Source organism: Platalea leucorodia, assembly GCF_965183815.1.
Source record: "Platalea leucorodia genome assembly, chromosome: 7".
NCBI lineage: Eukaryota > Metazoa > Chordata > Aves > Pelecaniformes > Threskiornithidae > Platalea > Platalea leucorodia.
This window is the reverse complement of record NC_138829.1, coordinates 38,359,260-38,383,180: the sequence shown is the minus strand read 5'-3', so window position 1 is coordinate 38,383,180 and position 23,921 is coordinate 38,359,260. Positions and strand designations below refer to the sequence as shown.

The 23,921-nt window shown below is 36.0% G+C and overlaps 1 protein-coding gene across 1 annotated transcript in view; it reads right to left on the bottom strand.

Annotated features, from left to right (window-relative positions):
- Positions 1 to 23,921, bottom strand: part of PALS1 (protein associated with LIN7 1, MAGUK p55 family member) — a 61,120-nt gene that overhangs the window by 4,460 nt on the left and 32,739 nt on the right. The window contains exons 3-13 of the mRNA XM_082318812.1: positions 18,760 to 18,968; positions 12,662 to 12,739; positions 11,771 to 11,917; positions 10,976 to 11,137; positions 7,739 to 7,816; positions 6,633 to 6,816; positions 5,484 to 5,555; positions 4,955 to 5,026; positions 4,043 to 4,210; positions 3,079 to 3,281; positions 1,565 to 1,675 (exon numbers count right to left, since the gene is read on the bottom strand). Coding sequence (XP_082174938.1) covers positions 1,565 to 1,675; positions 3,079 to 3,281; positions 4,043 to 4,210; positions 4,955 to 5,026; positions 5,484 to 5,555; positions 6,633 to 6,816; positions 7,739 to 7,816; positions 10,976 to 11,137; positions 11,771 to 11,917; positions 12,662 to 12,739; positions 18,760 to 18,968 — 1,484 coding nt within the window. The remainder of the gene's footprint in view (positions 1 to 1,564; positions 1,676 to 3,078; positions 3,282 to 4,042; positions 4,211 to 4,954; positions 5,027 to 5,483; positions 5,556 to 6,632; positions 6,817 to 7,738; positions 7,817 to 10,975; positions 11,138 to 11,770; positions 11,918 to 12,661; positions 12,740 to 18,759; positions 18,969 to 23,921) is intronic.

Below are 23,921 nucleotides of genomic sequence, written 5' to 3'. Positions count from 1 at the left end.
GGAGTATGTCAAAAGCAAGAATATTGCAGATGTAGATAAATGATGCAAAGGGAGAAGCAGAAATGGTTTGGTTTACTTCAGAATTTTTTTACACTTGGATTCTAAAAGTGTGTTTTTCTCTTCTGCAGCTTATCTTTGTATTATATAAAGAAATATACAGTTATAATTTTTGAGATAATTTTCTAAAGAGGATATATTCAAAAGGGACTTCAGGCCTTCAAGGTTTTTTTTTCTAGGCATTATATACACTTAAGAAAATCAAAGCGGCATACAGGCAAGAAATACCCTTTTCTTTATCAGGGAAGGGATTTAACACAGTAGCTTTTACCCAACTGAAATAAATACAACTCCAATACAATTAATCGGAAAGAAAACGGGCATAGTTTAACACCAATAACAGTGTACTAATTTTTATTGCAAATGGATTCCTTGATTACAGCAATAAAAAAACCACCCAGGACATACACAAATACTTCATCTTATGTAAAATAAAGTGTCATTCGTTGCATAACCATGAAGGAGGCAACATGCCCATTTAAAGACTATGATTATATTTGACTTGGGCAAACAAAAAAAAAAGGAAAAAGAAAAATCCCTCTCTTTTAAGATTTGGACTTTAATGGACTTTTAGATCTTTTAGATCTTACATCCAGGCAATACATCACCCTTGCACCAAACAAGGAGAGCAAAATGACACAGCAAGGTACACTTCTTGACCAACAAGCCATATCAGGAGTCCCTCGGAGTTATGCTGGGACGACTGTTCTTCCTCAGTATGAACTGCATTATGTTCAATTAGTATTTTGAAGATACTAGGATGGCAAAGTGCTCTCACCAACCACGGTAGGGTAGATTTCAGTCAAAGAGCTGAAGATCAACATATTTCATTTTCCTAGCAATAAGCACCTGGTATCTCATAAGCTGATAAGGACCTTTTCTGAGCTTTCAGACAACCTGGTTTAATCTATGGGTTTCAATTCCATTCTGCAGGACTAACTTCTCATTAACTAAGTGATCTGAACTGGATAAGCTGAGATCTTGAAATGACTGGCTGAAACATGAAAAGTGATCCTACAGGATCAAGATTAAAATAACTTTAATCTCAAGAGTTTTGGAATACATTTTCAAATACATGCTTTTCCAAAGCCAGATAGGTTCTCAAAAGAAAAACAATAATTATTTGCTCCCTAGAATTACTCTTGGGTTTACTTGAAGACAAAGTTGGGTTTTCCACAGTTTTGAAAAAAAGGGTCATATTTTTGTACCCAAGTGCAGGGACCACAACTGAGACATTGTGCCCCGGGATTATTAAACTAGCCGTGGATTCTCTTGCCTCATACCTCTCACATTTTGTTAGGCGAAAGCATCCTGAGCCCTTCCCTTAGTATGGTCTGCCTACTAACCTGGAGCACACAGATCTCAACTGCACCGTTGCCCATATATTGTCAGTACCATTACAATCTCCCAATTCCAAACAGAGAGTATATGGATTTGTTTACCAAAAGCATTCCAGGTCTGTAAATAAAAAGCAGCATGGTTTCAGAAGTAGTTCTAGACACATTACCTTTGGGTTTTTCCCTTCTTTGGCCAATAAAGCACGTAATCTCTCTTGTGAAGGTGGTGCAACAAATATAATATATGGCTTCAAGTCAGAATTACGGAGTGTCTTCAGTGACTGCAGAAAGAGGATTTATTAAATATGTAACAGTTCCACACATGAAAAGGGCATTTAATAATGCATTATTTATATGCTATAATTGATAAACTACTCTTCAAACACAACGATAATTGTACAATATATTAACCATAACAGTATTATGATCACCACTCATGAATTCAGTCACCATTTCCTACGAAATTGATATTCCAACATTTTTCAGCTTCATGGAACCCAAACATTTACTTTTGTTCAAGAATATTCTTCATAACTAAACTGAAGGAACATATCTTTTTGGTATCCAAAAGCAAAAAAAAGTCACCTACATTGAAGTAAGTTACCTTACAATGCTAAGGAATGGTATCAGCTTTTAACAGAGATGAATGTCTTTAAACACTAGAGTTTACTTTAAATACTACAGTTTAGCCTTTTCTGTTTTGAAATTTAAAATACAAGGTATCAGATGCACTACTACTGTAATCTGAGCTTTTTTTTTTTTTGGCAGGTTACATTTATATTAAAAGACGGGAAATAAAAAGAACGAAATTGTAGTTTGATTTTTCCAAAAGGTTCCTTCTGCATGTCTCAGAACAGACAACTTGTCTCTAAGATACATTTTTATAGCCACAGAATTAGATCAATTTTCAGTGTTACGAATTTTCAACTTATTACATGCTTTGCAATACTGATCAGCTGTTCTAGAAAAGTATCACATGGTCCCAACTGGTGATGGCTAATTATAGCTTCAATACTACCAGACTTTACTGGTGTGCCTCAGTTTTAGGGCTTCTTTTGCAGCATCTGTAACAGCAGTAGACCTCACACATATCGTATGTATTAGAAATGGTCTGTGTTCCAGGACTCTGCCTCTTCCCACATTTGACTAAATTTCAAAGTTGGGGTCTGTATGCATAGTTTGTCTCTTCTTTCTCCATAATCAAAAGGTCATAACTAAAGAGCTTTTCAATATTGTTGATGTGATGTACTTTAAGCCTGTCTGTTATGGAACTGCATAAACATTCCCAAAATGCAGCTTCCAAGTATAATAATCACAAACAACTTCCTCTCAATCTTCAAAAACCTCAGACCTCACAAAGTAATTGGAAGACTGAGAAACAAATCTTATTTTAATTAATTTTTCAATTCAGATAGTTCTCACCAGCTCTAAGTATCTGGAAACCAAGGCCTCTATTACCTTTAGCACAGATAAAGAAGATGTGTGTATTTCCAAACAAGGAACAAGAAGGCTGTATGCATAACACACTAAATAGAGTTAACTGAACACCACTGAAAGAAAACTTGGAATAAACATAAAAATGGACCTTGAAAACACACTCATTTTGTATAAACCAAACACAGCTCTTTAGATTTTCACAGTAGCTTCTACAATTAAAATATGACAGGCAACAGCTTTGCCATACCTGGGTATGAAGATTTAAAAGGCATATCTTGCCAGAGTTGATTACTTGCCGCACGGAGTCTATGCTAGTACCGTAGAGGTTCTTTTCAAACTCTCCATATTCAATGAACTTCCCTGCAGCTATGTCACTCTCAAATGCCTGTCGGGAAATGAAATGGTAATCCCTGCCAGCTACTTCAGTCTCTCGCCTGCTCCGAGTAGTATCTACAAACAAGAGCAACAATAAAGAAATCGAGACAGTGATAAACCTGTAGAACTGAAGAGGAGAAACATGTATTTCTCTTAGGAGAGGCACTGCTAACCAAGCAAAAAAAGGCATTTGAAATATCCAAGAAATGCAAGTATTTTATTTTCCACAATAAATATCCCTGGACAGATTAAGTTGCCAAAGGCTGAACCTACATTTAGAGCTCTTGTTTACATTATTTAGAGGGAAAAAAAAGTCAAGGAGGAAAGGAATAGTTTCACCTGTGCAGCTGCATTCTGTATGTGAAAACAGCTATTAGTTGTTTATAGTAAGTTATATTGTTAAGGTGTTTGTAAACCTAATTTAGGGTACATCGGACATTAAAAATATAAAATTCACTGAAATATAAGTGGTTTGGGAAGGCACTAAAGCCACCTAAATTTAAATTTATGCAGGTGCATGATATGTAGGTTAAAAATTCTTTGACTGATGTACCAGTTTCTTTCCTAAACTTCTGTAACTCACTCCAGTTTTATTCAAATTGAAATATACGCATGTCTTACAATGCCTCTGTAACACTGTGTTAGGACATTGGGTTTGCACTGACTTACCAAAGCTACTTTTTGCCATGCAAGATGTAACTTTATTTGTCCTCTATCCAAGAGCTGACTATATCCAGCTCAAAACCCCCAAACTCCTAATTGCTATTTTCAACACAAGAGGATTTATTTGCAGACAATGTTTAGAATAAGCAACGGTATCTGCCCATCCAACTTACGGGGAACTGCAGAGGCAAAGCGATCCACTTCGTTATTCATAAGTCGCTGCCGCAATTCATTTTGGCCGCAGTTCTGTGGGCCGATCAGAACAATAGGCCGTTTCCTATTTGCTGGCTGATGATACAGTGACATTTCCTCGTAGGTCAAAATTTCCTCATTGTCATAATCTTGAGAGAGAAAGAATAAAATAGTCACAACATACTTTACTGCAAGTTGCATGTATTGCCTGTCATGCAGTATCAAGTTTCAGGCAGCTCCTGACTCCGTGCCCAGCATCTAACTGCAAGTCACCAAAGCAACAGAACCCCAAAGACCATCACTTACCCATTAAGATGAGGCTTTTTTCCCCCCCCCTTTCTGGAGAAATAAAATGTGTTTCCACTTACTACTGATATAAGTAGTAGTATAAACTCAGGAAACAACTTTCTTGCCAAGGAACAAGTTTCTAGTACAAGAATAACACTTTATGCCCAACAACAACAAAAATCATCATCCCAATCCCAAAGTACTTTTGTAGGAATATAGTATAAATAGCGTACAAACTCTCTGTGGAGAAAGTTTCCATTTACTAAACTTAATTATGCAGAGTGAGATGATATTACAAAACCATAATAAATTGGTTCATCATTGTAAAATTATGAGTGCTTCCATACCTAAAAAGGTATCTGTTTTTTTACCCCTATCATTTGGTCTTCATTAGAGACACTAAATGACCCTACAAACTCTGCCACCTCTTTTACATCTTTCACTAAATGCTATTACAAACCATACTACTGCTCCCAAACAGAACCATCATCAGGCAGTATTTCTAACATCATATCCTGAATTTCAGCATTCTTTTCACCAGGCTATTTGTAGAATCTTTTATAGTTGCTTATAAGTGTACATACTGCGCAAAAGATGTTGCTTACCATCATTTTTATTTGCGTTGTATAAAACCTTTTTCCGTTTCTTTTTGTTTTTCTTTGCGCACCAGAGTTTTCCTAACCAAAATAAAAATCATCACAATCAAATACAGGAAAAGGCTTCCTATCCCATGCACTATCTGGATCTTTAAAGTGGAGAATTTGTTCTGCAGTTTCGAAAAGGCGTAATATTCTTCAGTTCGTTACAATGGTTTGGTGTGTTAAGCAAATGTCGCATGCCAAGGACTTCAACTGAGTCATGGCAGATAAAATTCTTTAAGAAAAAAGGGGCTTTCCAAATTCCCCTACATCATCCTAATTACATTGCACATAGTTATGAAAAAAACCATGTGATTTATACAACAAAGTGATAAATTCAGACCTCTATTTACCTGAAGAATTTCAAAGAATCATCCCACTTGTATTACAAAAAAAGGGAAGAATTTTCTACAACTCTGCAATGACAAGGTTCCAGATATCACCTCTATAACAGTTTTTTTTTTTTTTTCCCCCCCTTGGAAAGCATATATCCAACCTGATTTTTCTGGTTCCTTGTCTTCTTCTATGGTTTGCTTCATTGCTTCTCTTTGTTGCTGAAAACTTTTTCCTTAATGCATTTAAAAAAAAGTACAAAAGCAGTTAACAGTTAGAAACCATTTCCATACTTTTTTTGTAATGACTTACTCATTTTACTTTTTCCTAAGCTTTTACATCTCTGAAGGTTCTATTAAAATATGACAAGAGAAATTTAAAAAGAGAAAATTTAAAAAGAGAAACTAAAATTGCTGCAAAGCTTGGTTATTGCTTCGAAACTATATTCATAAAGACAGACTTGAAGAGCATTTGTACTGGAAAATTGAAACTACCAGAAGGACTACATTTCCCCACTATGATGATATAGTTTTCTAATTATTTTTGTATGTTAAACATGTTCTATTTATACTAAATCTTTTGAACTTCAGCTTGAAAAACATTAGCGTATATTTAAATCAGAGTTCCTCTCAACTTACTCAAGTGTCATAAAGTAACAGTGTGATATTCCATGGAATTTGAGAAGTCTTTTGTTCACTGTGTTTAACAGATCAGCAGATCTTTAATGGACTAGAGTGCAGTACATATTTCAATGCAAAAATTATATACTGACTTCAATGTCTGAAAACCCTGTTACTCAAAGGGCCCCAACAGTTAGAAAGGAATCATGACTGTTACAAGTAACTGAAGTTTGCTAATAGAAAACATGCAGAAGAGCTACCATGAAAAAAAATATCTATTTTTCAAGTATACTACTTGATATAGTAAGAAACCTAACAGCTGCTCTCATCTCCAGAAAACAAGCAGGCTGAAGTCCCACGTTTCTGCCGTAGCCAGCAGAGGGAACTCTGAACCCACAGAGTCCCCAGGGCAGAGGAATAAAGGAAGAGGAGAGCAGCTCTTGGAAAGGTGAACTGCAGTGGAAGTGGTAGCTTTACTCTGCATTTAACATCTATACACGGAGATGCCTCTAAAAGGTCAACCTTTTAAGTGAATTACATAACCAACAGCAGGCTCTGTTGCAAAAGATTCAAAGCCACAGATATTTAAGACAATGGATATTTAAGGGTATATGAGTCTTTGAAAAGCAGAATATTGCCCCTATGGCTATGGGAACAACTGGCTGTCAAGATTTTTCTAGAGCTTTATTTACCAGGGATAAGGCCTGCCAATGGCTGATTATCTTCATCTCCATCTCTGTAAGCCTGCCACCAGTTTGGATCTTCTTGGCTGATCACATGGAGTATATCTCCTTTTTGAAAAGATAGGCCCAACTCTCGGCAGGGGACATAAGGGTCATCAGAAGGATCATAGTCAAAATGCGCTTTCACATGTATCTGTGGAAGATCAAATGTAAAAACAGAGGAAAAAAACCAACCCTGTGACTTCTGAAGAATTACACCCCATCTTCTGTGACTGCAGTGGAGCTCCGATAAATAAAACCACCAAGATCCTATAAAATGGAAACTTTATCTGGGGCATACAGGAGATACTGGAATGGAATGATTATCTAGCTTAGCAATGGAAAAGACACAGTTGTGCTAGGTTGGAGATGAAGGCCTGAATTTAACTCTTGTTAATTCTAAAGTCTATGCAATTTCATCACCATTTTAGTAGGGGAAACTCCCTGAGCTACTGATTTAAGTTCATTGCATTCAAAATGTATCAGAGATATTCTGATTTGTTTAAAATACCTAATAAATACACAGATTGAAACCCATTTGCTGGGCTTTAGGCAAAGTTTCACTTGTAAAATATTTTACTTTGTCACCAACCATTAACGTTTTTGTTTGGCTGATATAAATCTATGCATTCTTTCTTCAAACTGTTAAAGCTGTCTCAAGAAAAGTATGTTATCTAAGAAGATAATGAAGTAAGTTTCCAGTATACAGACTTTTCCTCCCAAACCATATTTGCAAGTTCTACCAATCCAATTTATACATATATATATATATATATAAAAATAGAGAAATTGAGAATTTCAAAGTAGCATTTCAGAAGCACAGGCAGTTCTACCTTTATAATTTATTACTATTTTAGAAACTGAGTTAAAATCATACTAAGAGTTTCAGCTTAACACCGTAAATCATTTTCAGCAGTTAATTCAGGTGTTAGTCTGGTAACAATTAAACCAATTTAAACAATTAAGTTTTGGTTTCGTTCCGTAATGTAAATGACCTACAGAAGAACCTTCTACACATTACTGGAAAAAACAAGGTATGTATCACCAAGATCAAGAACTGTTGTAGAGCTACTTACAACTGTCTCCTTCGCAGGAGGTGGCTTGCTCTGCTGACTGGGAATCAATACAAAGGTCAGAGTTCCATGCATGTCAGCCTGAGATGAAAAATAGACTCTTCATATACAGTATCAAGATATGGCTTATGGTTGAGAATTTTAATAAACAGCATATTTTAGAAAATGCTTTAAAAATTCCCATAAAAGGCAGTTCCTAACAGCACATCATCTACCTCTTAACTGGTTTAAAAGATATAGTACAGATACAGATGCAGTGATTCAGTGACAGGCTAGAAAGCCAAATGTTAATATTCAAATTTTAAAAGCCTAGCATTCTTGATTATACGTAAACTATTTCAGTTTGAAATGGAGCAGCTGCGATTCTGTCAAGCAGAGACTCCGGAAAAATGGAGAATAATATTCCTTTGTTCTGTTCAAAAATACCAACAAGTGGATCTATGCCGGGAAGAAAAAAATATAAAATATTATTATTTTTCTAGAATTGCTTAAGTGGAACAGTGTTTTCAAATCTAAACATCTCTACTATGATTTTATGATGTTAACATTATTGAAGTATACAAAGCATTGTTTAAAAATTTAACTAATGCACTCAAATCCTGCATCTGTAGAGTACTTAATATCAATATTGCAATCACCCTACTACTAATAAAAAATGTCCTGCTTTTAAGGAATTCTTATTTGTTTGCATACTCTTGTATACAGAGTGTGTTTGCATACATAATAAATATCTAGATAAAATGCAAGTGCCAACCCATGACAAGGTCTACACGTGTCTCACTTCCTATACATCATTCCATGAACCGTAACACAACAATTTATGTTGCATAAAACCAAAGTGTATGCAAGTATCTCAAAAAATTCAGACCTAAGGCTTAAATAAAGTAACCATAACTGAGCATAACATGATTAGGCCGCAGGAAAGGCAAATCCACAATTTTCAGTCAGCACGCATTGTTCCTGAGGAATGCATAGAATTGCATAGTGATTGTGTGAACAGTCTTGTCTGAAGTCATTGTGCAGTTTAGTATCATTTGAGTAGCAAGTGGTGAGGCAAAATTAAGAAGGCAAGTAATTTCCTTCTCCTGTGGTTGTTTTAAGTGTTTTCCTGGGGACTGAAGCATTTTAAAGCTTCACTTCCACATTACAAAGTACAAAAGACAACATATAAAGAATTAAAAATATTATTTTGAATTAATGATTTAAAAAATGTATTACAAAAACACGTAAGTTTGTGGGTTTTTTTGTTTGTTTTTTTGTTTTTTTTTTTCAGCAGGTAATTTGTTCTTATGTTAATGTATTGTGGTTTTAAATCTTTAATTCTGTAACTCTAGGTTGCAGGAGCTGCTCAAGAGCAGAATAAGCTCTCTGCAGAGAGCTAAACTGCCAGAGCTGAACTGTCTGTCAAGCACCTACAAAACACTCATCAGAAGCACAGGACTTGGCTAAATACATCTTTTTGTAAAAAAATACAGATGGCAATGGAGACAATTACAGAGCGTGAAGAATCTCAGATATCTCTGATCCAAAAAACACATGGAGATTGAATGCTTTTCAAATAACTGTAAGAATCTTTAAGTGGCTTAAAAAAAAACCCCACACACATTTCCACCTCTACTTCCCTCCATTTGACCTCATTCCATGCATTAACTGAAAAATTTTAACAGTAAATTTCAGAAAAAATCCAACTAAAGGTGGAAATTGTCCATTAAAAACTACAGTGTTACTGTAGCATGAGACAACTTTATCTATGGATATTGCTGCCTATTCTTCCTACAATAATGCAACCTACAGTAGAACCCAGGTCTTCCTCTTGATTTTGATTCGTCTATAGAGCATAGATCTAAGTAATTCAAAGATTTACTAAATACATTTCTCTCCCCCCTCCCTCCCCCCCGACCCTATTAAATAAGTGCTAGTGGACACTTCCAATGTTTTGTATCACAGTTATAAATTAACTTTTAAAAAAATTGTCATTTTCATCTGTTTTCACTTTGACAGAGTGGTCTTGCCTGCTGCAATCAGAACAAAGATTCATAGCCAGGTTCCAGGTGTCCCATCTTGGACACTGATCAACAGCAGGTGCCAGGGAAAAGCAGAAGAAAATAGCAATATTGGGCAACAGAAAATACTGGTAATTCCCAGATTTTGACATTCTACCTCACAGAGCCTTTTAGAGAGAGTACTTCTGCATTTACTTGTTCCTGATGGATTTCTTGCCTGTTGTTTTGACTAGCTGCTTTTTGAACTGATGTATAATTCTGTCATTAATGGTGAAGTGTAATAAGCAGAAAAAAGTCTATGCTAGTAAACTGCTAGACAAAAGGGTTTTTATCAGGAAGGAAAGAGTAAGAAGTCTAGTCATGCAAAGGTCCCGTGTGACACAATTTGTGGTGGGTTAAGTCTGGCCAGCAACTAAAAACCCACCAGCTCCTCACTCACTCCCCCTCCCCAACAGGATGGGGGAAGAGAACAGGCAGATCAAACGTGAGAAACACTCATGGGTCAAGGTAAAGACAGCTTAATAAATGAAGGGAAAAAACCCAACCCAACAAGTGATGCAAAGGCAATCACTCACCACCCAGTTTTTATTGCTCAGCATGGTGTTTTATGGCATGACATATCACTGGTCAATGAGAGTCAGCTGTCCCAGCCGTGTCCCCTCCCAACCTCTTGCTCACCCCCAGCCTACTTGCAGTGGGGGAACAGAGTGAGAAACAGAGAAGGCCTTGACACTGTGCAGGCACTGTTCAGCAACAGCTAAAACACCGGCGTGTTATCAACACTGTTTCAGTCTAAAACCAGCCTAAACCACAGCATCGTATAAGCTGCTATGAAGAAAATTACCTCCATCCCAGCCAGACACTACCACAATCACACAGCCACACATTTATTAACTGCAGACTCAACCAGAGACAAAGATGAAAAAATCATGGCTTTTCAGAGCTAAACAAAGTTTTTCTTATAAATCATTAAAAGCAAGTCTCAAGATGATAGCTTGACTCTTCCACATTTGTAGGCTTCATTTTTGCAGATAACTCCCATTATACTTACTAATATCATACTATGCATCAGAAAGAAAACTTGAAGTGGCCCTCCACATATAAACACTAGCTATCAGAGTAAAAATACTTTTAAACTAATGCTAAATATGAGTACAAATGACAAGCAGAGCCAACAGGCTTCAGTCTTATGAAATGAGTATTTTTTGCAGGGAAAACCAAGTAGTGTCCAACTTACCAACAAGTCAAAAACTTCATTAACATCTTTTCCACGAATCTCAATGCCATTAATCTCCAGAACTTCGTCCCCTTCATGTAACAGCCCACTCTTCTCTGCGGCACCTCCTTTCACTATTCGACTAATGATAACAGAATCCATTTCATTGCGAACAGTAGCACCCTGTGTAGTAGCAACACATTCTGAATTTATTATATATATATGAAACTCAAAGCCACCCATTGTATATATTCCAAGCCAGTGGGGAAACATTTAAACATTTCTATATTGAAAGACAATGCAAGTAACACCTTGGATGCATACACCCAATGCTCCAGTTTAAAAAAAACCACCACTTAATTTCTTTAAGATGCACTAAAGACTGAAGAATTTAATTGCTCCATACCATACGATCCATGATTTTTTAAAAATGTTTTCCTAAGGAAACACTTATTTGAAAGATGAAAAAACAGAAGATGAGAGTTACAAAAAAAAAAAAAAAAAAAGTGGTTGGCACAAGGCTATAAGCTCCCCTGCAGAAAAGCTTGGGATAGCGACTTCTTGTCAAGTCCTGTCCAAACCCAAGCTGACAGAAGTTGTACAGATTCTAAATGGTAGTATGGCTACTACTATATGAAGATACACAGAAGTTTATTGTCTGTGACTATTTGACTATTTCCCATTTTGGAGGGAGGGAAAGTGTTTCCACGTTAAACATCAGCTCCACATTCAAATTCCAAAACTTCCACAGCAATCTTCAAAGGACAAAAAAAGCTTACCTCCTTTATATGCAACTGAGTGAGTATCAGTACTTACCAATGGAATATCCCGAGCTTTCTCAATGCGAACTATTTTAACTGTCTCCCCTCCATACATGCCAACATTTTCATAAATTTTTTCTTCTGTCACAGGCTCTGGTTGCATTTCTTGTTCCGCAACCTTATCATGAGCCAGTAAAAGTGCCTAGTATTAAACAAAACCAGCTCAGTTACAGAAAATTTCACACTTAATATGTATACAAAATAGTAGGGTTCAATGAAACTCTGCAATTTGAATAGTCTTCGCAGGTAACAGAATATTGCAAACTGACTCAAGCAATAACAAAGATCATTTATCACAGCTATGTGGCACCTACTGCTACATACTTTCCAAAGCTATCCTTTCAGATTGGAAAAGAATAAAAATCAATTTTGAACACACAACTGTGACTGTACTTACAGCTCCTCCTTCCTAAAAATACAGACATTGGCTTACTATTTATGTGACTGAGCATACAGGCATAAGAAGTTACTGCAGTGAACACTACTCATGGATTTACATCACCACCACAGGACAAAATTTCCTTGCACCCTATGGTAAGCATGAAACAGCTATCAAAGAAAAAACACAGATAAGCAAATCAGCTCATGTGTTGCCCTGACCCTACTGATCTACTGCTACATTGTTTATGTGCAAATTACCCTGTAATACATGTAGGGTGTAGCAAGGGCTGAATACAATCATCCACTACACTTGATTAGAAGTTTCCAGTAGTTGCAGGAAATGGGAAACTTCTCATCCTAGAAAAATATTAAGAGATTTGCACAGAGTTGAGAAATAAAATCCATCCTCAACCAGTCAGCCGAAAACATTTGCAAAAAAAAAAGTTATACTGAAAAGAGCATCAAAAAATACATCCCATAGATTAGAAGTTCCATTTTGTTTTACCTGCATGTGAGGGGCATTCAGCAAAGCATTAAGCTCCTGCCCATCCTTATGGTGACTGGGTTTCAAAACACACTGTACCTAAAAAGAAATAAAGTAGCAAAACTATTAACCTACCCAGTGATATATCAATCCTCCCTCCCCTACTCAAGCACAAACCCCTAGTTGCAATTACTCATTTTACTGGAAGTATATCCACACAATTGTTGCACTAACTGATTGAGCTTAATCTGGTACCCGTTAGGAAAACATGCAAGGAGACCACAGGACTACTCCTGCGTATCTTGCCTCAGTAACTGTCTACCAAGTCTAAGCTGGTATCCAGTGCATCTCACAGATCTGTCAATGCCAGAGACTGGCAATGAGCTCAGCTAGCACAAAGATGCACACAAAAAAATTAAACCATGATAGCGAAATCAGTCACAATAAAGTCTATTATGTGAATATGTTGGGTCTTTTAAAATGGACTAATTCCTCACTAACATAACTAGCCTCCCTTTGCCTTAAAAGCAGATAGTTTATTTTTACCCAAACTATTTCCACCAACAACAAGACTAAAGATTCCAACACAGGTTTTGCAATGCATCCTGGAGCCCCTGCCTCAGAAAGTGTATGAGTCAAAACTTCAAAGGGTCCCAGGGAACCAAGTTTCTTTGGCTGGTTCCAAAATAATCTACACTAACACAAGGACAATTTTTGCTCAAGCAGCTTCAGTGGCCTAAAAAGGTTTGCCTTCTCATACATTTACCAAACATACGTTGCCATCATCTCTTGCAAATATTACAAAAACCTGGTATGCTTATAGAGAAAGCCAGGAACAGTGAAGTCCCTCTTATCTGAAGGTGAGGCTGAAGAAGATACTTTCCATAGCCGTTATCCTCTGGCCTAATCTGACCAAAGGCACACAAGTCCAAAAGCAAAAATGAATCCAGAGACATCAACAGCAGATTATACATACCAGAGCAGCAGCTTTCAGTGGGATGGAAAACATTTTTTTCAAGAGCTTTTTACTCTTAAGGATGAGGTAACGTGACATAACAGAGAATCAAGAAAACACAAGTTCCAAAGTGAAAATAATTAAGCTTTTTGTGTGATCTAACAATATCTAAATGTCTGAAGAGCCTCTATGAGCAATTATCTACAGAAATGCTAACAACCCTCTTGGATGCTACCAGATGACTGCACTGAAAACAGTAAAGATGCTTTTAAATTCCAGCATAAGCCACTACATGAACTGTTCCCATGGAGCAAGGTCCTTACATTGCCAACCAAACACTGTTACATGGAACAAGATCCTGGGCTTAGCAATAAATCTGGCACAACCTCCAAAGGCCTTCCTTCTGACATCCCTAGAACATGCCTCATGGCAAACACACCTAGTATAGCTTAGAAAAGTCAAACAAGAAGCCAGATTTAACTAAGTTTTTTACTGATTTCTTTAAAACCCTATAGAACAGAAAGAATTCAGCTTCATATAGGCCTGACCTCAGCCATTCCTCTGAATTGGCCAGGAAGCTATTATCCCCAGCTTCGCCTGAATTTTAGGATGCCATATAGCAGACAGAGCACTGTAAAGGATATATTTCACTAACTTTTCCTCTGTGTTGAAAGTAGAGATTCTTCTGTACAAAAGACTTTCTCATAGAGGTTTATTTATGTTATCTAACTTTCAAGGGACTTTCAGTTTCTTTCTTGAAGAAGCTACACGAAGCCTTAAAGACTGATTTATCCCATCTTTATGACCCTTTTACAGAAAAACCTACTCAGAAAGCAACTTGGAAGTCCTGGAAGCAAGACAACCTTTTGAATGCAAGGTCAGAGGCTGGGGATTTGGCAGGGGAAAAGAATGCAACCAGGCCCAACCAGTCATTCTGCGTGCAGAGAATATCCTTCAAGCTGAATTTCTGCTTTGAATAATTTCATTATTCAAAACCTTAACAGCTCCTCCCCCCCTTTTAAGAGAAAGATAAATTTATTATTTGCTTATTTAATGAAGTGCTAGGAAAGCTTCAGGGTGCTATATACACCACTTATTACACCAGTATTACCGCATGCCAGATTCCTTTGCTACTTGTGGTAATGAACCCCACAGTTTTATCAGATGAAGAAATTTGAATGTAGGCTGTCATTCCAGAACTGAAACACTACAGATAGCATAGGCAATCCACACTAAATATGTGGCAATAATAGTATTTTCTTAACTCTTCAGCCTAGCTTTTATTGCTAATTATGTTAACTTTAGTTCAAGCAGCCCCCCAAAAGCTATCAATTTGGTTTCATTACACCAATTTGGAGGCATGTACTGTGGAGGCACATGCTGGAGTGATATTAAACATTCAGAATTTAACCACACCTCCAAAATCCTGTTGTTGCTTACTCTCAGGTGGCCAGGACTGTCAGAGGGAATAGGCACGAGAGGGCATATACATACACACTGTAATGCACTTATACCAGAAGTCACGAGCTTCCAGTGCATCCTCTCAAAAAGGCTGATCTAGTTTAATTGCCTGCACTTGCTGAAGTGAACAATAGCAAGTCTGAAGCCTTTAGAAACATAGCCTATACAAATTGAGCCTATTAAGTATATTTAGTAGCAAGAACATCTTTAAGGTATTTGATATGTGCTGTTATAGGCCAAAAATTACAAAGTGTCTTGAATGCTGCATCAAATATTCTTACAAGGTCAAGATTCAGACTATGTTCCCATAATCCTTGCCCCCATCTTGACCAAGTTTGAATGGATTTAAAATCAATTTAATTACATTTGATGTTTACTGGCTATTTTTATTTAAGACTTGGAGTGTACCACATTACATGAAGATTAGCTCTCTAAAATAAATTCCTTAAGCTCAAGTGCTTCATTCCACCTTTTTAATTCAATTAAAATTTCTTTTTTAAAAAAAAAAGGAAAAATCTTGAGTTGTTAGTGCCTGGTTATCAGAATTGATGGGAAAAATTAACTGTACAAGTGTACTACTCATTTTAAGGATTTCCTAAAGAGGACTAGAAAATAAAAATGTACCGTTCCACTCTCATGTATTGTTAATGGTTAAAAAATTAAAAATAAAGTTTTCACACTGTTCATACACATTATGTTTTATAAAAGCAACTAATCAATTAAAAAGTAAATGAAAACAGATTTTTTAATTAAGTTCAGTGTAGCAAATGATAATTCCCCCCAAACACACTTCCAAAAGTGTAGTTTAATTAATTTAATATTAATTTTTTTTTTTCCCCAAAAGGGAGGATGTTTTGTGTTGCAATATTGCAAACTGTCTTTTTCTGTTAGAGCTACAGAAGCATGAGCTCTAGAACAGGTTCTCTTCCACACCATAAAGCCTTTAAACGTCTGTAGCTTTAAATTAGGACATGCACTCCAAAACAGTTTCAGAGTTGTACACTGTCACTGATGACCTGTGCACTAAAATATGCACATTAGCATTACCTGCCATTTAAAATTAATGTTATGCGTGTATCAGCTATTTTTCTTTCTTGTAATGTCTTGTGGCTTTTATCATCAAGATGTTATCAGTATCTTAAATCCAGGCTTTTGTAAGTGTCTTTTCAAAAACACCCTGAAGTAAGTAAATGAACTGCTTTCTGGGGGAGCTTCCCATGCCTATGGGATGGAAAAAGCAAGGGATGGAAAAAGCAGGACACAATCAAAAATCACAGTACAAGAAAAAAAAACCTAGACAAGCAAACCCAACTTTTCCTAAAGCAGAAATAGTTTCCTCCCATACTGCTACCATAACAAATACAGAAGCCTTTCCAAAAGGAAGAAAGGATCTGAAAAACAAGCATAAGATCTTCTATTCAGGCAAGACTAGAAAGTACAGAATGATGTGAACGGAGGCCTCAAGGTGTTCTTCTTGAGACACTTTTGTCTGTCACAGAAATATTTATCCTGAATTTCTGTCTCGATCATTTCAGGATGCTATTTAACATATTGCAAAATACAAATCACTTAAATACACCAGAAGCTGAATCACCGAGAAACTAGATTACATCTGAAAATGGGAGCAGACATATGCAGTATATTGACTTTTCAGGAATTTCAAGGATGGACAAGACAGGCATGGGAGATGAAGAATCAAAACGAGTGCAGGAACATGTTTGCCTTTTATGTAATAGTCTCCTGGGTGATGACAAAATTCCATTGGTTTAAAAATTTTAGATTAAAGAAATATCTTCTTTATGCTTAACCTTCTTCATGGATTGTTAAGAGACACAAATCTGGCTTTGCACCACCTTCTCATTTTAGGATTTACCAAATCACCTGAAAAGAGAGGAATGTGTTGGGAAGGTGAGGGGTAGGGAAGATCGGGAGGCATATGGAAGTTTGAAAACAGACCTAGAGTTTTCCTAGGCATGTTTTCTTCTTGGAAACTTCTATTAAGCAGCAAATTAAAAGACATCATATCCACGAAGGGGAAAAAACAGCTTTCTTAAGAGATAAATCTGTAACATTCTATATTATAAATGAAGATTCAAAAACTCTGGCTTGTATCTGAATGAAATCCTAAACTAGGCCTGTGTGAAGTAGGTGTTTGGGGAAGTAGTTTACAAACAGAAGTCAACTGAAAAGGTTCCTTCAGGCTTGCAGACATCAAAGCAGCCTAGTGAGGATCCTATGGCAGCCTACAGCCAGAGGGAAGCTCATATGTAAAATACTCCCACCTGGTTTTGGCACAGTCTTACTGACAAACCTAAACAGGAAAATCCTGAGCTGCAGTTTAATCAGCACACTGCACCTTTAGATACCATTTAAATGATGTCCCTCAAGAATCATTAATTTCTTCTGCAAAAGAACTACAAGCTTGCTACAATGCTGTTTTCCTTGACTTACAAAATTAAAGGCTAGAAAAAGGAAGGACAGTGGAAAGAGCTGTTGAAAAAAAATTGCTTCAGGCAGAAAGAAAACCAGATATTACAAAAAAAAAAAAATCAATTTGCTGCCATACTGAAATTGGAGTGATGTGCCTTTGGGCAACTCGAGAATGGCTATATACTGGCTCAGGTACTCCAACTGGTATACCTGAGCGAGTTTTGAACAGGTAATTTTGGTTCACTTGGTGCTAAATCCTGGAGCATTTTCCCAGCCTCTGGATTTGGCTTTGCTGAACGCTGCAGTGCTACACTTAGACTAACACTGGTATTCAAGCTAGCTAGTTTAAAGTTAATAAATGTTTATCCATGTAAGGTGTAGCCACACTTCACTGCAATACATACATGCACCAGGCCATGGAAAATGAAGATAAAGTTACTGAACAACCCCTCAGAGGGTCTTAGCTGCATCCAGCTGCATGTGAAAACTCATTCTGTTCACAGCAACTTTGTATCTGATGAGTTTTCTGTAAATTGCTACTGATGCTTATAAAGCTATTGTATACAGGTATTCCCCATCTATATTCAAGTGAGTAAGCCTCAAAGAAAGTAGTTAACCTGGCTGAAACTGTAAAAGTATTTCAAACAGTTAAGATCCGACTGAAAAGATTAAAATTAAAAATCTTGCTCACGTAAATTTCTTAAAGCATACTTTAATAATTTCTAAAAGACATATCAGATCTTATAAAAGAGCTGTCACCTGTCAGACAAAAATTAAGCGGAATCTGACCATCACAGCAGTAATCAAAGCACTGAAATTAAGTATTAAGGGATCTGTCGCTCACTTTAAAACAGAATGCTTGTTTCCAGTATGGCTGTATTTTCAGAGAGGCCTCCCAATTTAAGAACCATGTCTCAACTCAGAGGAAAGTCACAATTATAAAGAACTGTAATTCAATTCCTGAATGCTTGGAATAAAGAATACTGCAGGTAAGAGTTAGATTTTCATAACCGCTCCGTTTTCCTATATTTAAACATAGCACTTCTTCTGTTACATATCTATCCATGCTAAAAAGGGAGTTATATTCCTGAAATATTTCTCTGCTTACTGTTTGGAAATCTGGAAAAACCGGATACAGCAATCAGTGACTATTATAATCCCTTTCATATTCAACATTCAATAACTCAGACAAGCTTGACAAGTACATATTTCAACAACAGCTATGATTACAGGTTTCATATATATATATCACAGAGATGCATACTGTACATACCTCTTGCGCTAGTTCTTGTGCATTAGAGATGAGAGGATATGGAGGGCTGGCTTTGTTCATGTGCACTGTAACAGCATTGTGTATCTTAAATGCATTCTGAAAATCAGTATTTTGAATAAGCTGTAAAATGAGAGAGATATCCTCTTGGCTCTGAGGGTCTACCAAAACGTGCTGGATATGCTTAAGAGAAGTTAACAGTTCTTCCACTTCTAGGTAGGAAATAACAAAATACAAATAAGGTACGAGTTAACAAGATTCATAATTAATGTTTGTATTCAGATTTTTACAAAAAAAATTTTTTTGCTGTTCCATTTTTAATCAGCAATGATGTAGGCAAATGTATTAGTTATCCATTATTTACTCAGACTTTTATTAGCAGGGCATATGTGAATCAAAAAAAGGACCCCAAGTTGGTAAAAGAAGAAATAAAAAAAGTTAATACACTGTTTAAATTTACATTTCTTTTGCTGGAGCAGTTCTCTGAAATACATCACCACTACATAAAAGATCCAATAATTGCAGCTCATGTATAGCTAAATGGGAAAGACAGACTATTTTGCAATATGAAAATAACTCATTTGCTAAACTAATACTAATGTTGATGCACTGAATGTTCACTGTTATTTTGATACATATTTCCAAGTGTATCTGTCATATATGGCAGATCTCTCTCTCTCAACTAAATATTACTTACTTACAGAATGAGTGTTTGATAAGTAAACTACACTCAATTTCTAAACATAAAATTATGCTCAGTCTTAGCACATTAAAATAAAAAGGTAAGGATGAAAAAAAAAAAAATTATGGTCAGAGTTCTGAAAGCCATCTGCACCAGAAGGAAGTTCACATCTTTTACCTACAAGATTATGAGTTCTGCTTGGACCATAAAATATTTTAACATATTTTAATAACCTGTTTCTACATATTTGCAGAATATTGTACATGTACTACATTCTTGAGCTTCAAGAACTAATCTGATGCTTTAGGGGTGCTTTTAAAGACTGTCAACAAATTTACATTTTTTTAAGCCAATCTGAATTTCTGCAAAATGTCACTTCTCAACGTTAAGTACTTGAGAAACTACTTAAAACAAGGCATACGAATCATACCTATAATGTGTATAAACCCAGGTAAGAAATAGTCAAGCAGACCGAAAAATAAAATAGTGGATGTTTTGGGCCTGAAATAATGTATGCATTCTCACACATTATCTGAAAAAAATCTGTTCAGCCACAAGAGGCTGGTCAGCTATCTTTTATTTTAATAAACTCAAGTAAACCAGAATTTTGAATCATGGTATTTTTAAAAAAAGAACAACAAAGAAAATCCCAAATTTTAAAACTGTCAGTGGATACTGAGGTCGATCTCCCTTACTGGTATCAAAATATCAGCTTTGAGAATTATTTTTAAGTTTTAGCAACCTTCATTTTTTCATTATGAGCTAATTAAAACACATTAAAATAGGAATGCTATCAAGACATCAGCTAATCTGTGTTTTTTACATGAAAAAATCACAGGAGATACTGATCACTAATATGGGTACATGTTGTCAAGAAGATTCCTTTACCTGTTTTTAACCGCAAATTTACCAGTACACTGAACACAACGCTAGACTCAAAGTTGTTGAGCACAAGATTAAAATGGTTGATAAATGGGCACATGAAAACCATAAAGCCTAATAAAATATGCACTTCAAACAAGTTTAATAGCTTTAATTTTGGACAAAGCATACCTACACATGTTTTCAATTTTGAGTTTGCAAGTCAGTCTTCTGTATAATAAAAGGAAACAAACAATCCAGAGCTAATACTCTTGTACTTTACTGTCTGCAGGACAACAACAACAAAAAAAACCCTCCGAAACCATTCCACGCATGCTAAAAACATCCTACCCACCAAAGGTCAAGGGCTTCTTCCTGTAACCACCAAGGAAACAAAGGGCAGTAGTACAAAAGCTGCACAGAAAGCTCGGATACCGGCTGTGCAGGATATTCCACAGGTGAAATCCAGTACAGCTCACAACACTAATTAAGGCAGCCAATGTCTCACTAGGAAACTGTATACACAATATACTGCCTATCACACAGGGGGAAATGCCATTTGGAGAGAAGGCTAAAGAACACTACAAGCAAGAATATTTGCTCAATAGGACATTGCCAGCTGGCAAATGTCTTGCCTAGTGGAGTATGCAGACTACCAAAGCATCTCAGCAACTGATTCTCCCAAGTCTGAGGAAGCGCACTATTTTCAAGGATTTAAACAAAATAGTGTAGAACAGGCATATGTTATTGTAAAGTTCCTCCTGATACCTCCTCAGTTAAAAAACACACCAACCCAAAATTCTGCTCTTTGTTACTGTTACCAGGTTCAAAAAACAGTGAGGCATTAGAGAAGAACTTAACTTCTTCCAGCTCTTCCTATGCATGAATTAATTTATTCAATTATTTCTGAATTGTCTATCCCCCCTTACATATCTGAGAATTGAAATACATACGCACATATGTACACACACAATTCTTTCTAATACATATTCCATATAAGACAAATACATATAAAAAGATAGACATCTTATTCTGTATCTATAATAAAGACATGCTGTTCCTAGATGCCTCTATGTATTCTCTTCTCAGGACTTTGCTAGTTCCTTCTGTCACCCTTTCTTACAAACAACCACAGTGCTCTCCTCCCCATATAATTCCCTTCTACCCTGAATCTTCATCTGTGCTGGATGCAAAAGCCCTATACCAAACAATTTTCCCCCACCATGAAACAGCAAACAAATACCCCCCTCATCACGATTCTAAAAGAGAAATAATGCTTGAAAGGAGTGAAAGGAAATATTCCCCAAAAGCTAGCAATCCATTTCCTAGTCATTTAATAAAAACACCCGTACACATAAAACCACATACGAATCTGGCGCTACGCATGCCTAACTCTCTCTAGGTTCCTACTTCTGAATTCTAAATCACAGATTAGATTTCAGTGCAGGTTTCTTCTGTTTGGTTTTGGTCTTTTTTTTAAAAAAAATAAATGCCAGGTAACAAAAGACTCCATCTCTAGACATTTCCTATTGAAAGGGTTGTCTTGAGGGAAAGAAGTTCAGTAAAAGACTAACATCTGCATTTACTCACAGAAAAATGGCAGGGTTCTTTTGCAGAACAAGTCCATTTTTTAATCGTAGATCAATTAGCAATCAACTTTTTTTTTTTTTTTTAAAGTCTTCTTTCACAAGAAGTGTTGCAGCCTTTTTTCCATTAGGCTATGAAATGGCTGGAATGTGACTGAGCACTGTGCGATATACGCATTAATCAAAAGACTGCCGGGGCAAAAGTATGCAACTGCAGGGGAGGACCCGTGGTCACAGCTTAACATGTTAGATTAGAAAAAGAAGAAAAGAAAATAGTTGCTGTTTATCACCTTAAGCAAAAAGTTATGAACAACAAACTTAAGAAGATATAATTGGCTTTATTATATGTCAGCATCAATATCTTAATTCCCAAGCTTTTTTATAGATCTCTAGAGTACTCGTGCTGGTACTAGCACTCTAATGCTCCATATATTACTTGAATCATAGGGCTAAGAAAAGTATTGTTTTATCCAAAACTGCTTCTGAAAGTTTATTTATAACATTTATAAATAAGTTTTGCCCAAGGTATAAAAAAAAAAAAAAAATAGGCAGCTTTTCCCCTAAAAAAAAAAAAAATTCACTGTAGCCACAAAAGGTTTATTTACATGAAGTGTCAGTTACTCTTTTAACTAAATTAGCTGAATGAACTATAGCAAACAAAGAATTTTCTGCATTTTATACAAGTACATTGCTGTGAAAAAGCCAGTTAAATACTTATATGCACATGTTCTAGGTGTGCAGAAAGTTATTTCCAGTAAGACAGCTGTCTAAATCATATACTGTTTTGATAACAAACATGCCCTTTAAAATTGTTTTGATTAAGTGTCCTGTTTTATTTTTATAAATAAAATCCAATTTGTTTAATCTAGTCTGCTTTTTTTTTTTCTTTAAGATGAAAAGATTAAAGACTTGGCAAAGATCTGCCAAATTAGACATTGGCACTTGTGAACCATTTTCAAAACTAAAAATACAGACAATCAGGTCAATATTCCTATTTAGAACACATATCTTTAGCAGAGGTTCTATGGATTAACATAGTAAAAAAAAACACCTCATAAAAAAGCAAAACTAAAATCAATATTTTAAAAAAGACTGAATAAGGACAGTTTAACATCTCTATAATTCACTAGCACCTGCCCAGTTTTATTTGGGGTTCTCCTAACAAAGCTGAGAGATTTGTGAAAGCGACTAACCACTCTCATCTGGACAGCAAAAGTGGAAAGATGGGAAGAGTCAAAACCAGTGTAGATCAGAAATTCAGTATAACCAAACAGACAAAATGCTAAAAATGTCACATACTACCAGTTATTTTTTGGACAAAGTTACATGCTAGCAACTTTCTTGGAGTTCAAAAAGTTGTATATGTAAATTTTTAAAAATCTGGCCTCTCCAGTTCAGGTATTCAATACAAAAGCACAAGTATTAATGATAATGGACTCAAATCTTCTCTGTGAAACCGTATTACTTTGTAAGTGTGCGTGTGTCCGTGTGTATATATATGTATTCATAAGGCAACATCCCTAGACTTGACACTAATCAGGAACAGACATCTTTCAGAATTAAAAAAAATATACTACTTTTGAAATTCAAAAGTGTCAGATCTTAGAATGATTAATCCAGAAACTGGAACACATATATACTTAGTAGTGGAGGAAAATTCCTGAAAAGGCCAAGTTGCTGCAGAAGCACTTCATTAAATTTAAAATTACGACTCAGTTTTTGACAGCATTAATGACTGAACAGAGATTCTTTACAGACTATATAGGTTAAAAGACCACAGCATTTCATTTAGAACTTTTTTTTTTTAAATTTTTCAATAACTCAACATCACAGTTGAGTATAATCGGAAGTGCCACTCTTAACAGGAGTGCTAAACTACTATAAATCCTCTCTTCTTAAATCTTAAGTCTACCTGATCCAAATTGTTACTATAATTCTGTCTGGCAAGGAAATAACAGCAGTATGTTTGTATGCCTGTCAATATTATGTCATGACTTCTCTGATTGAAATAGATGCCTATGAAGCCCTAATTCAGC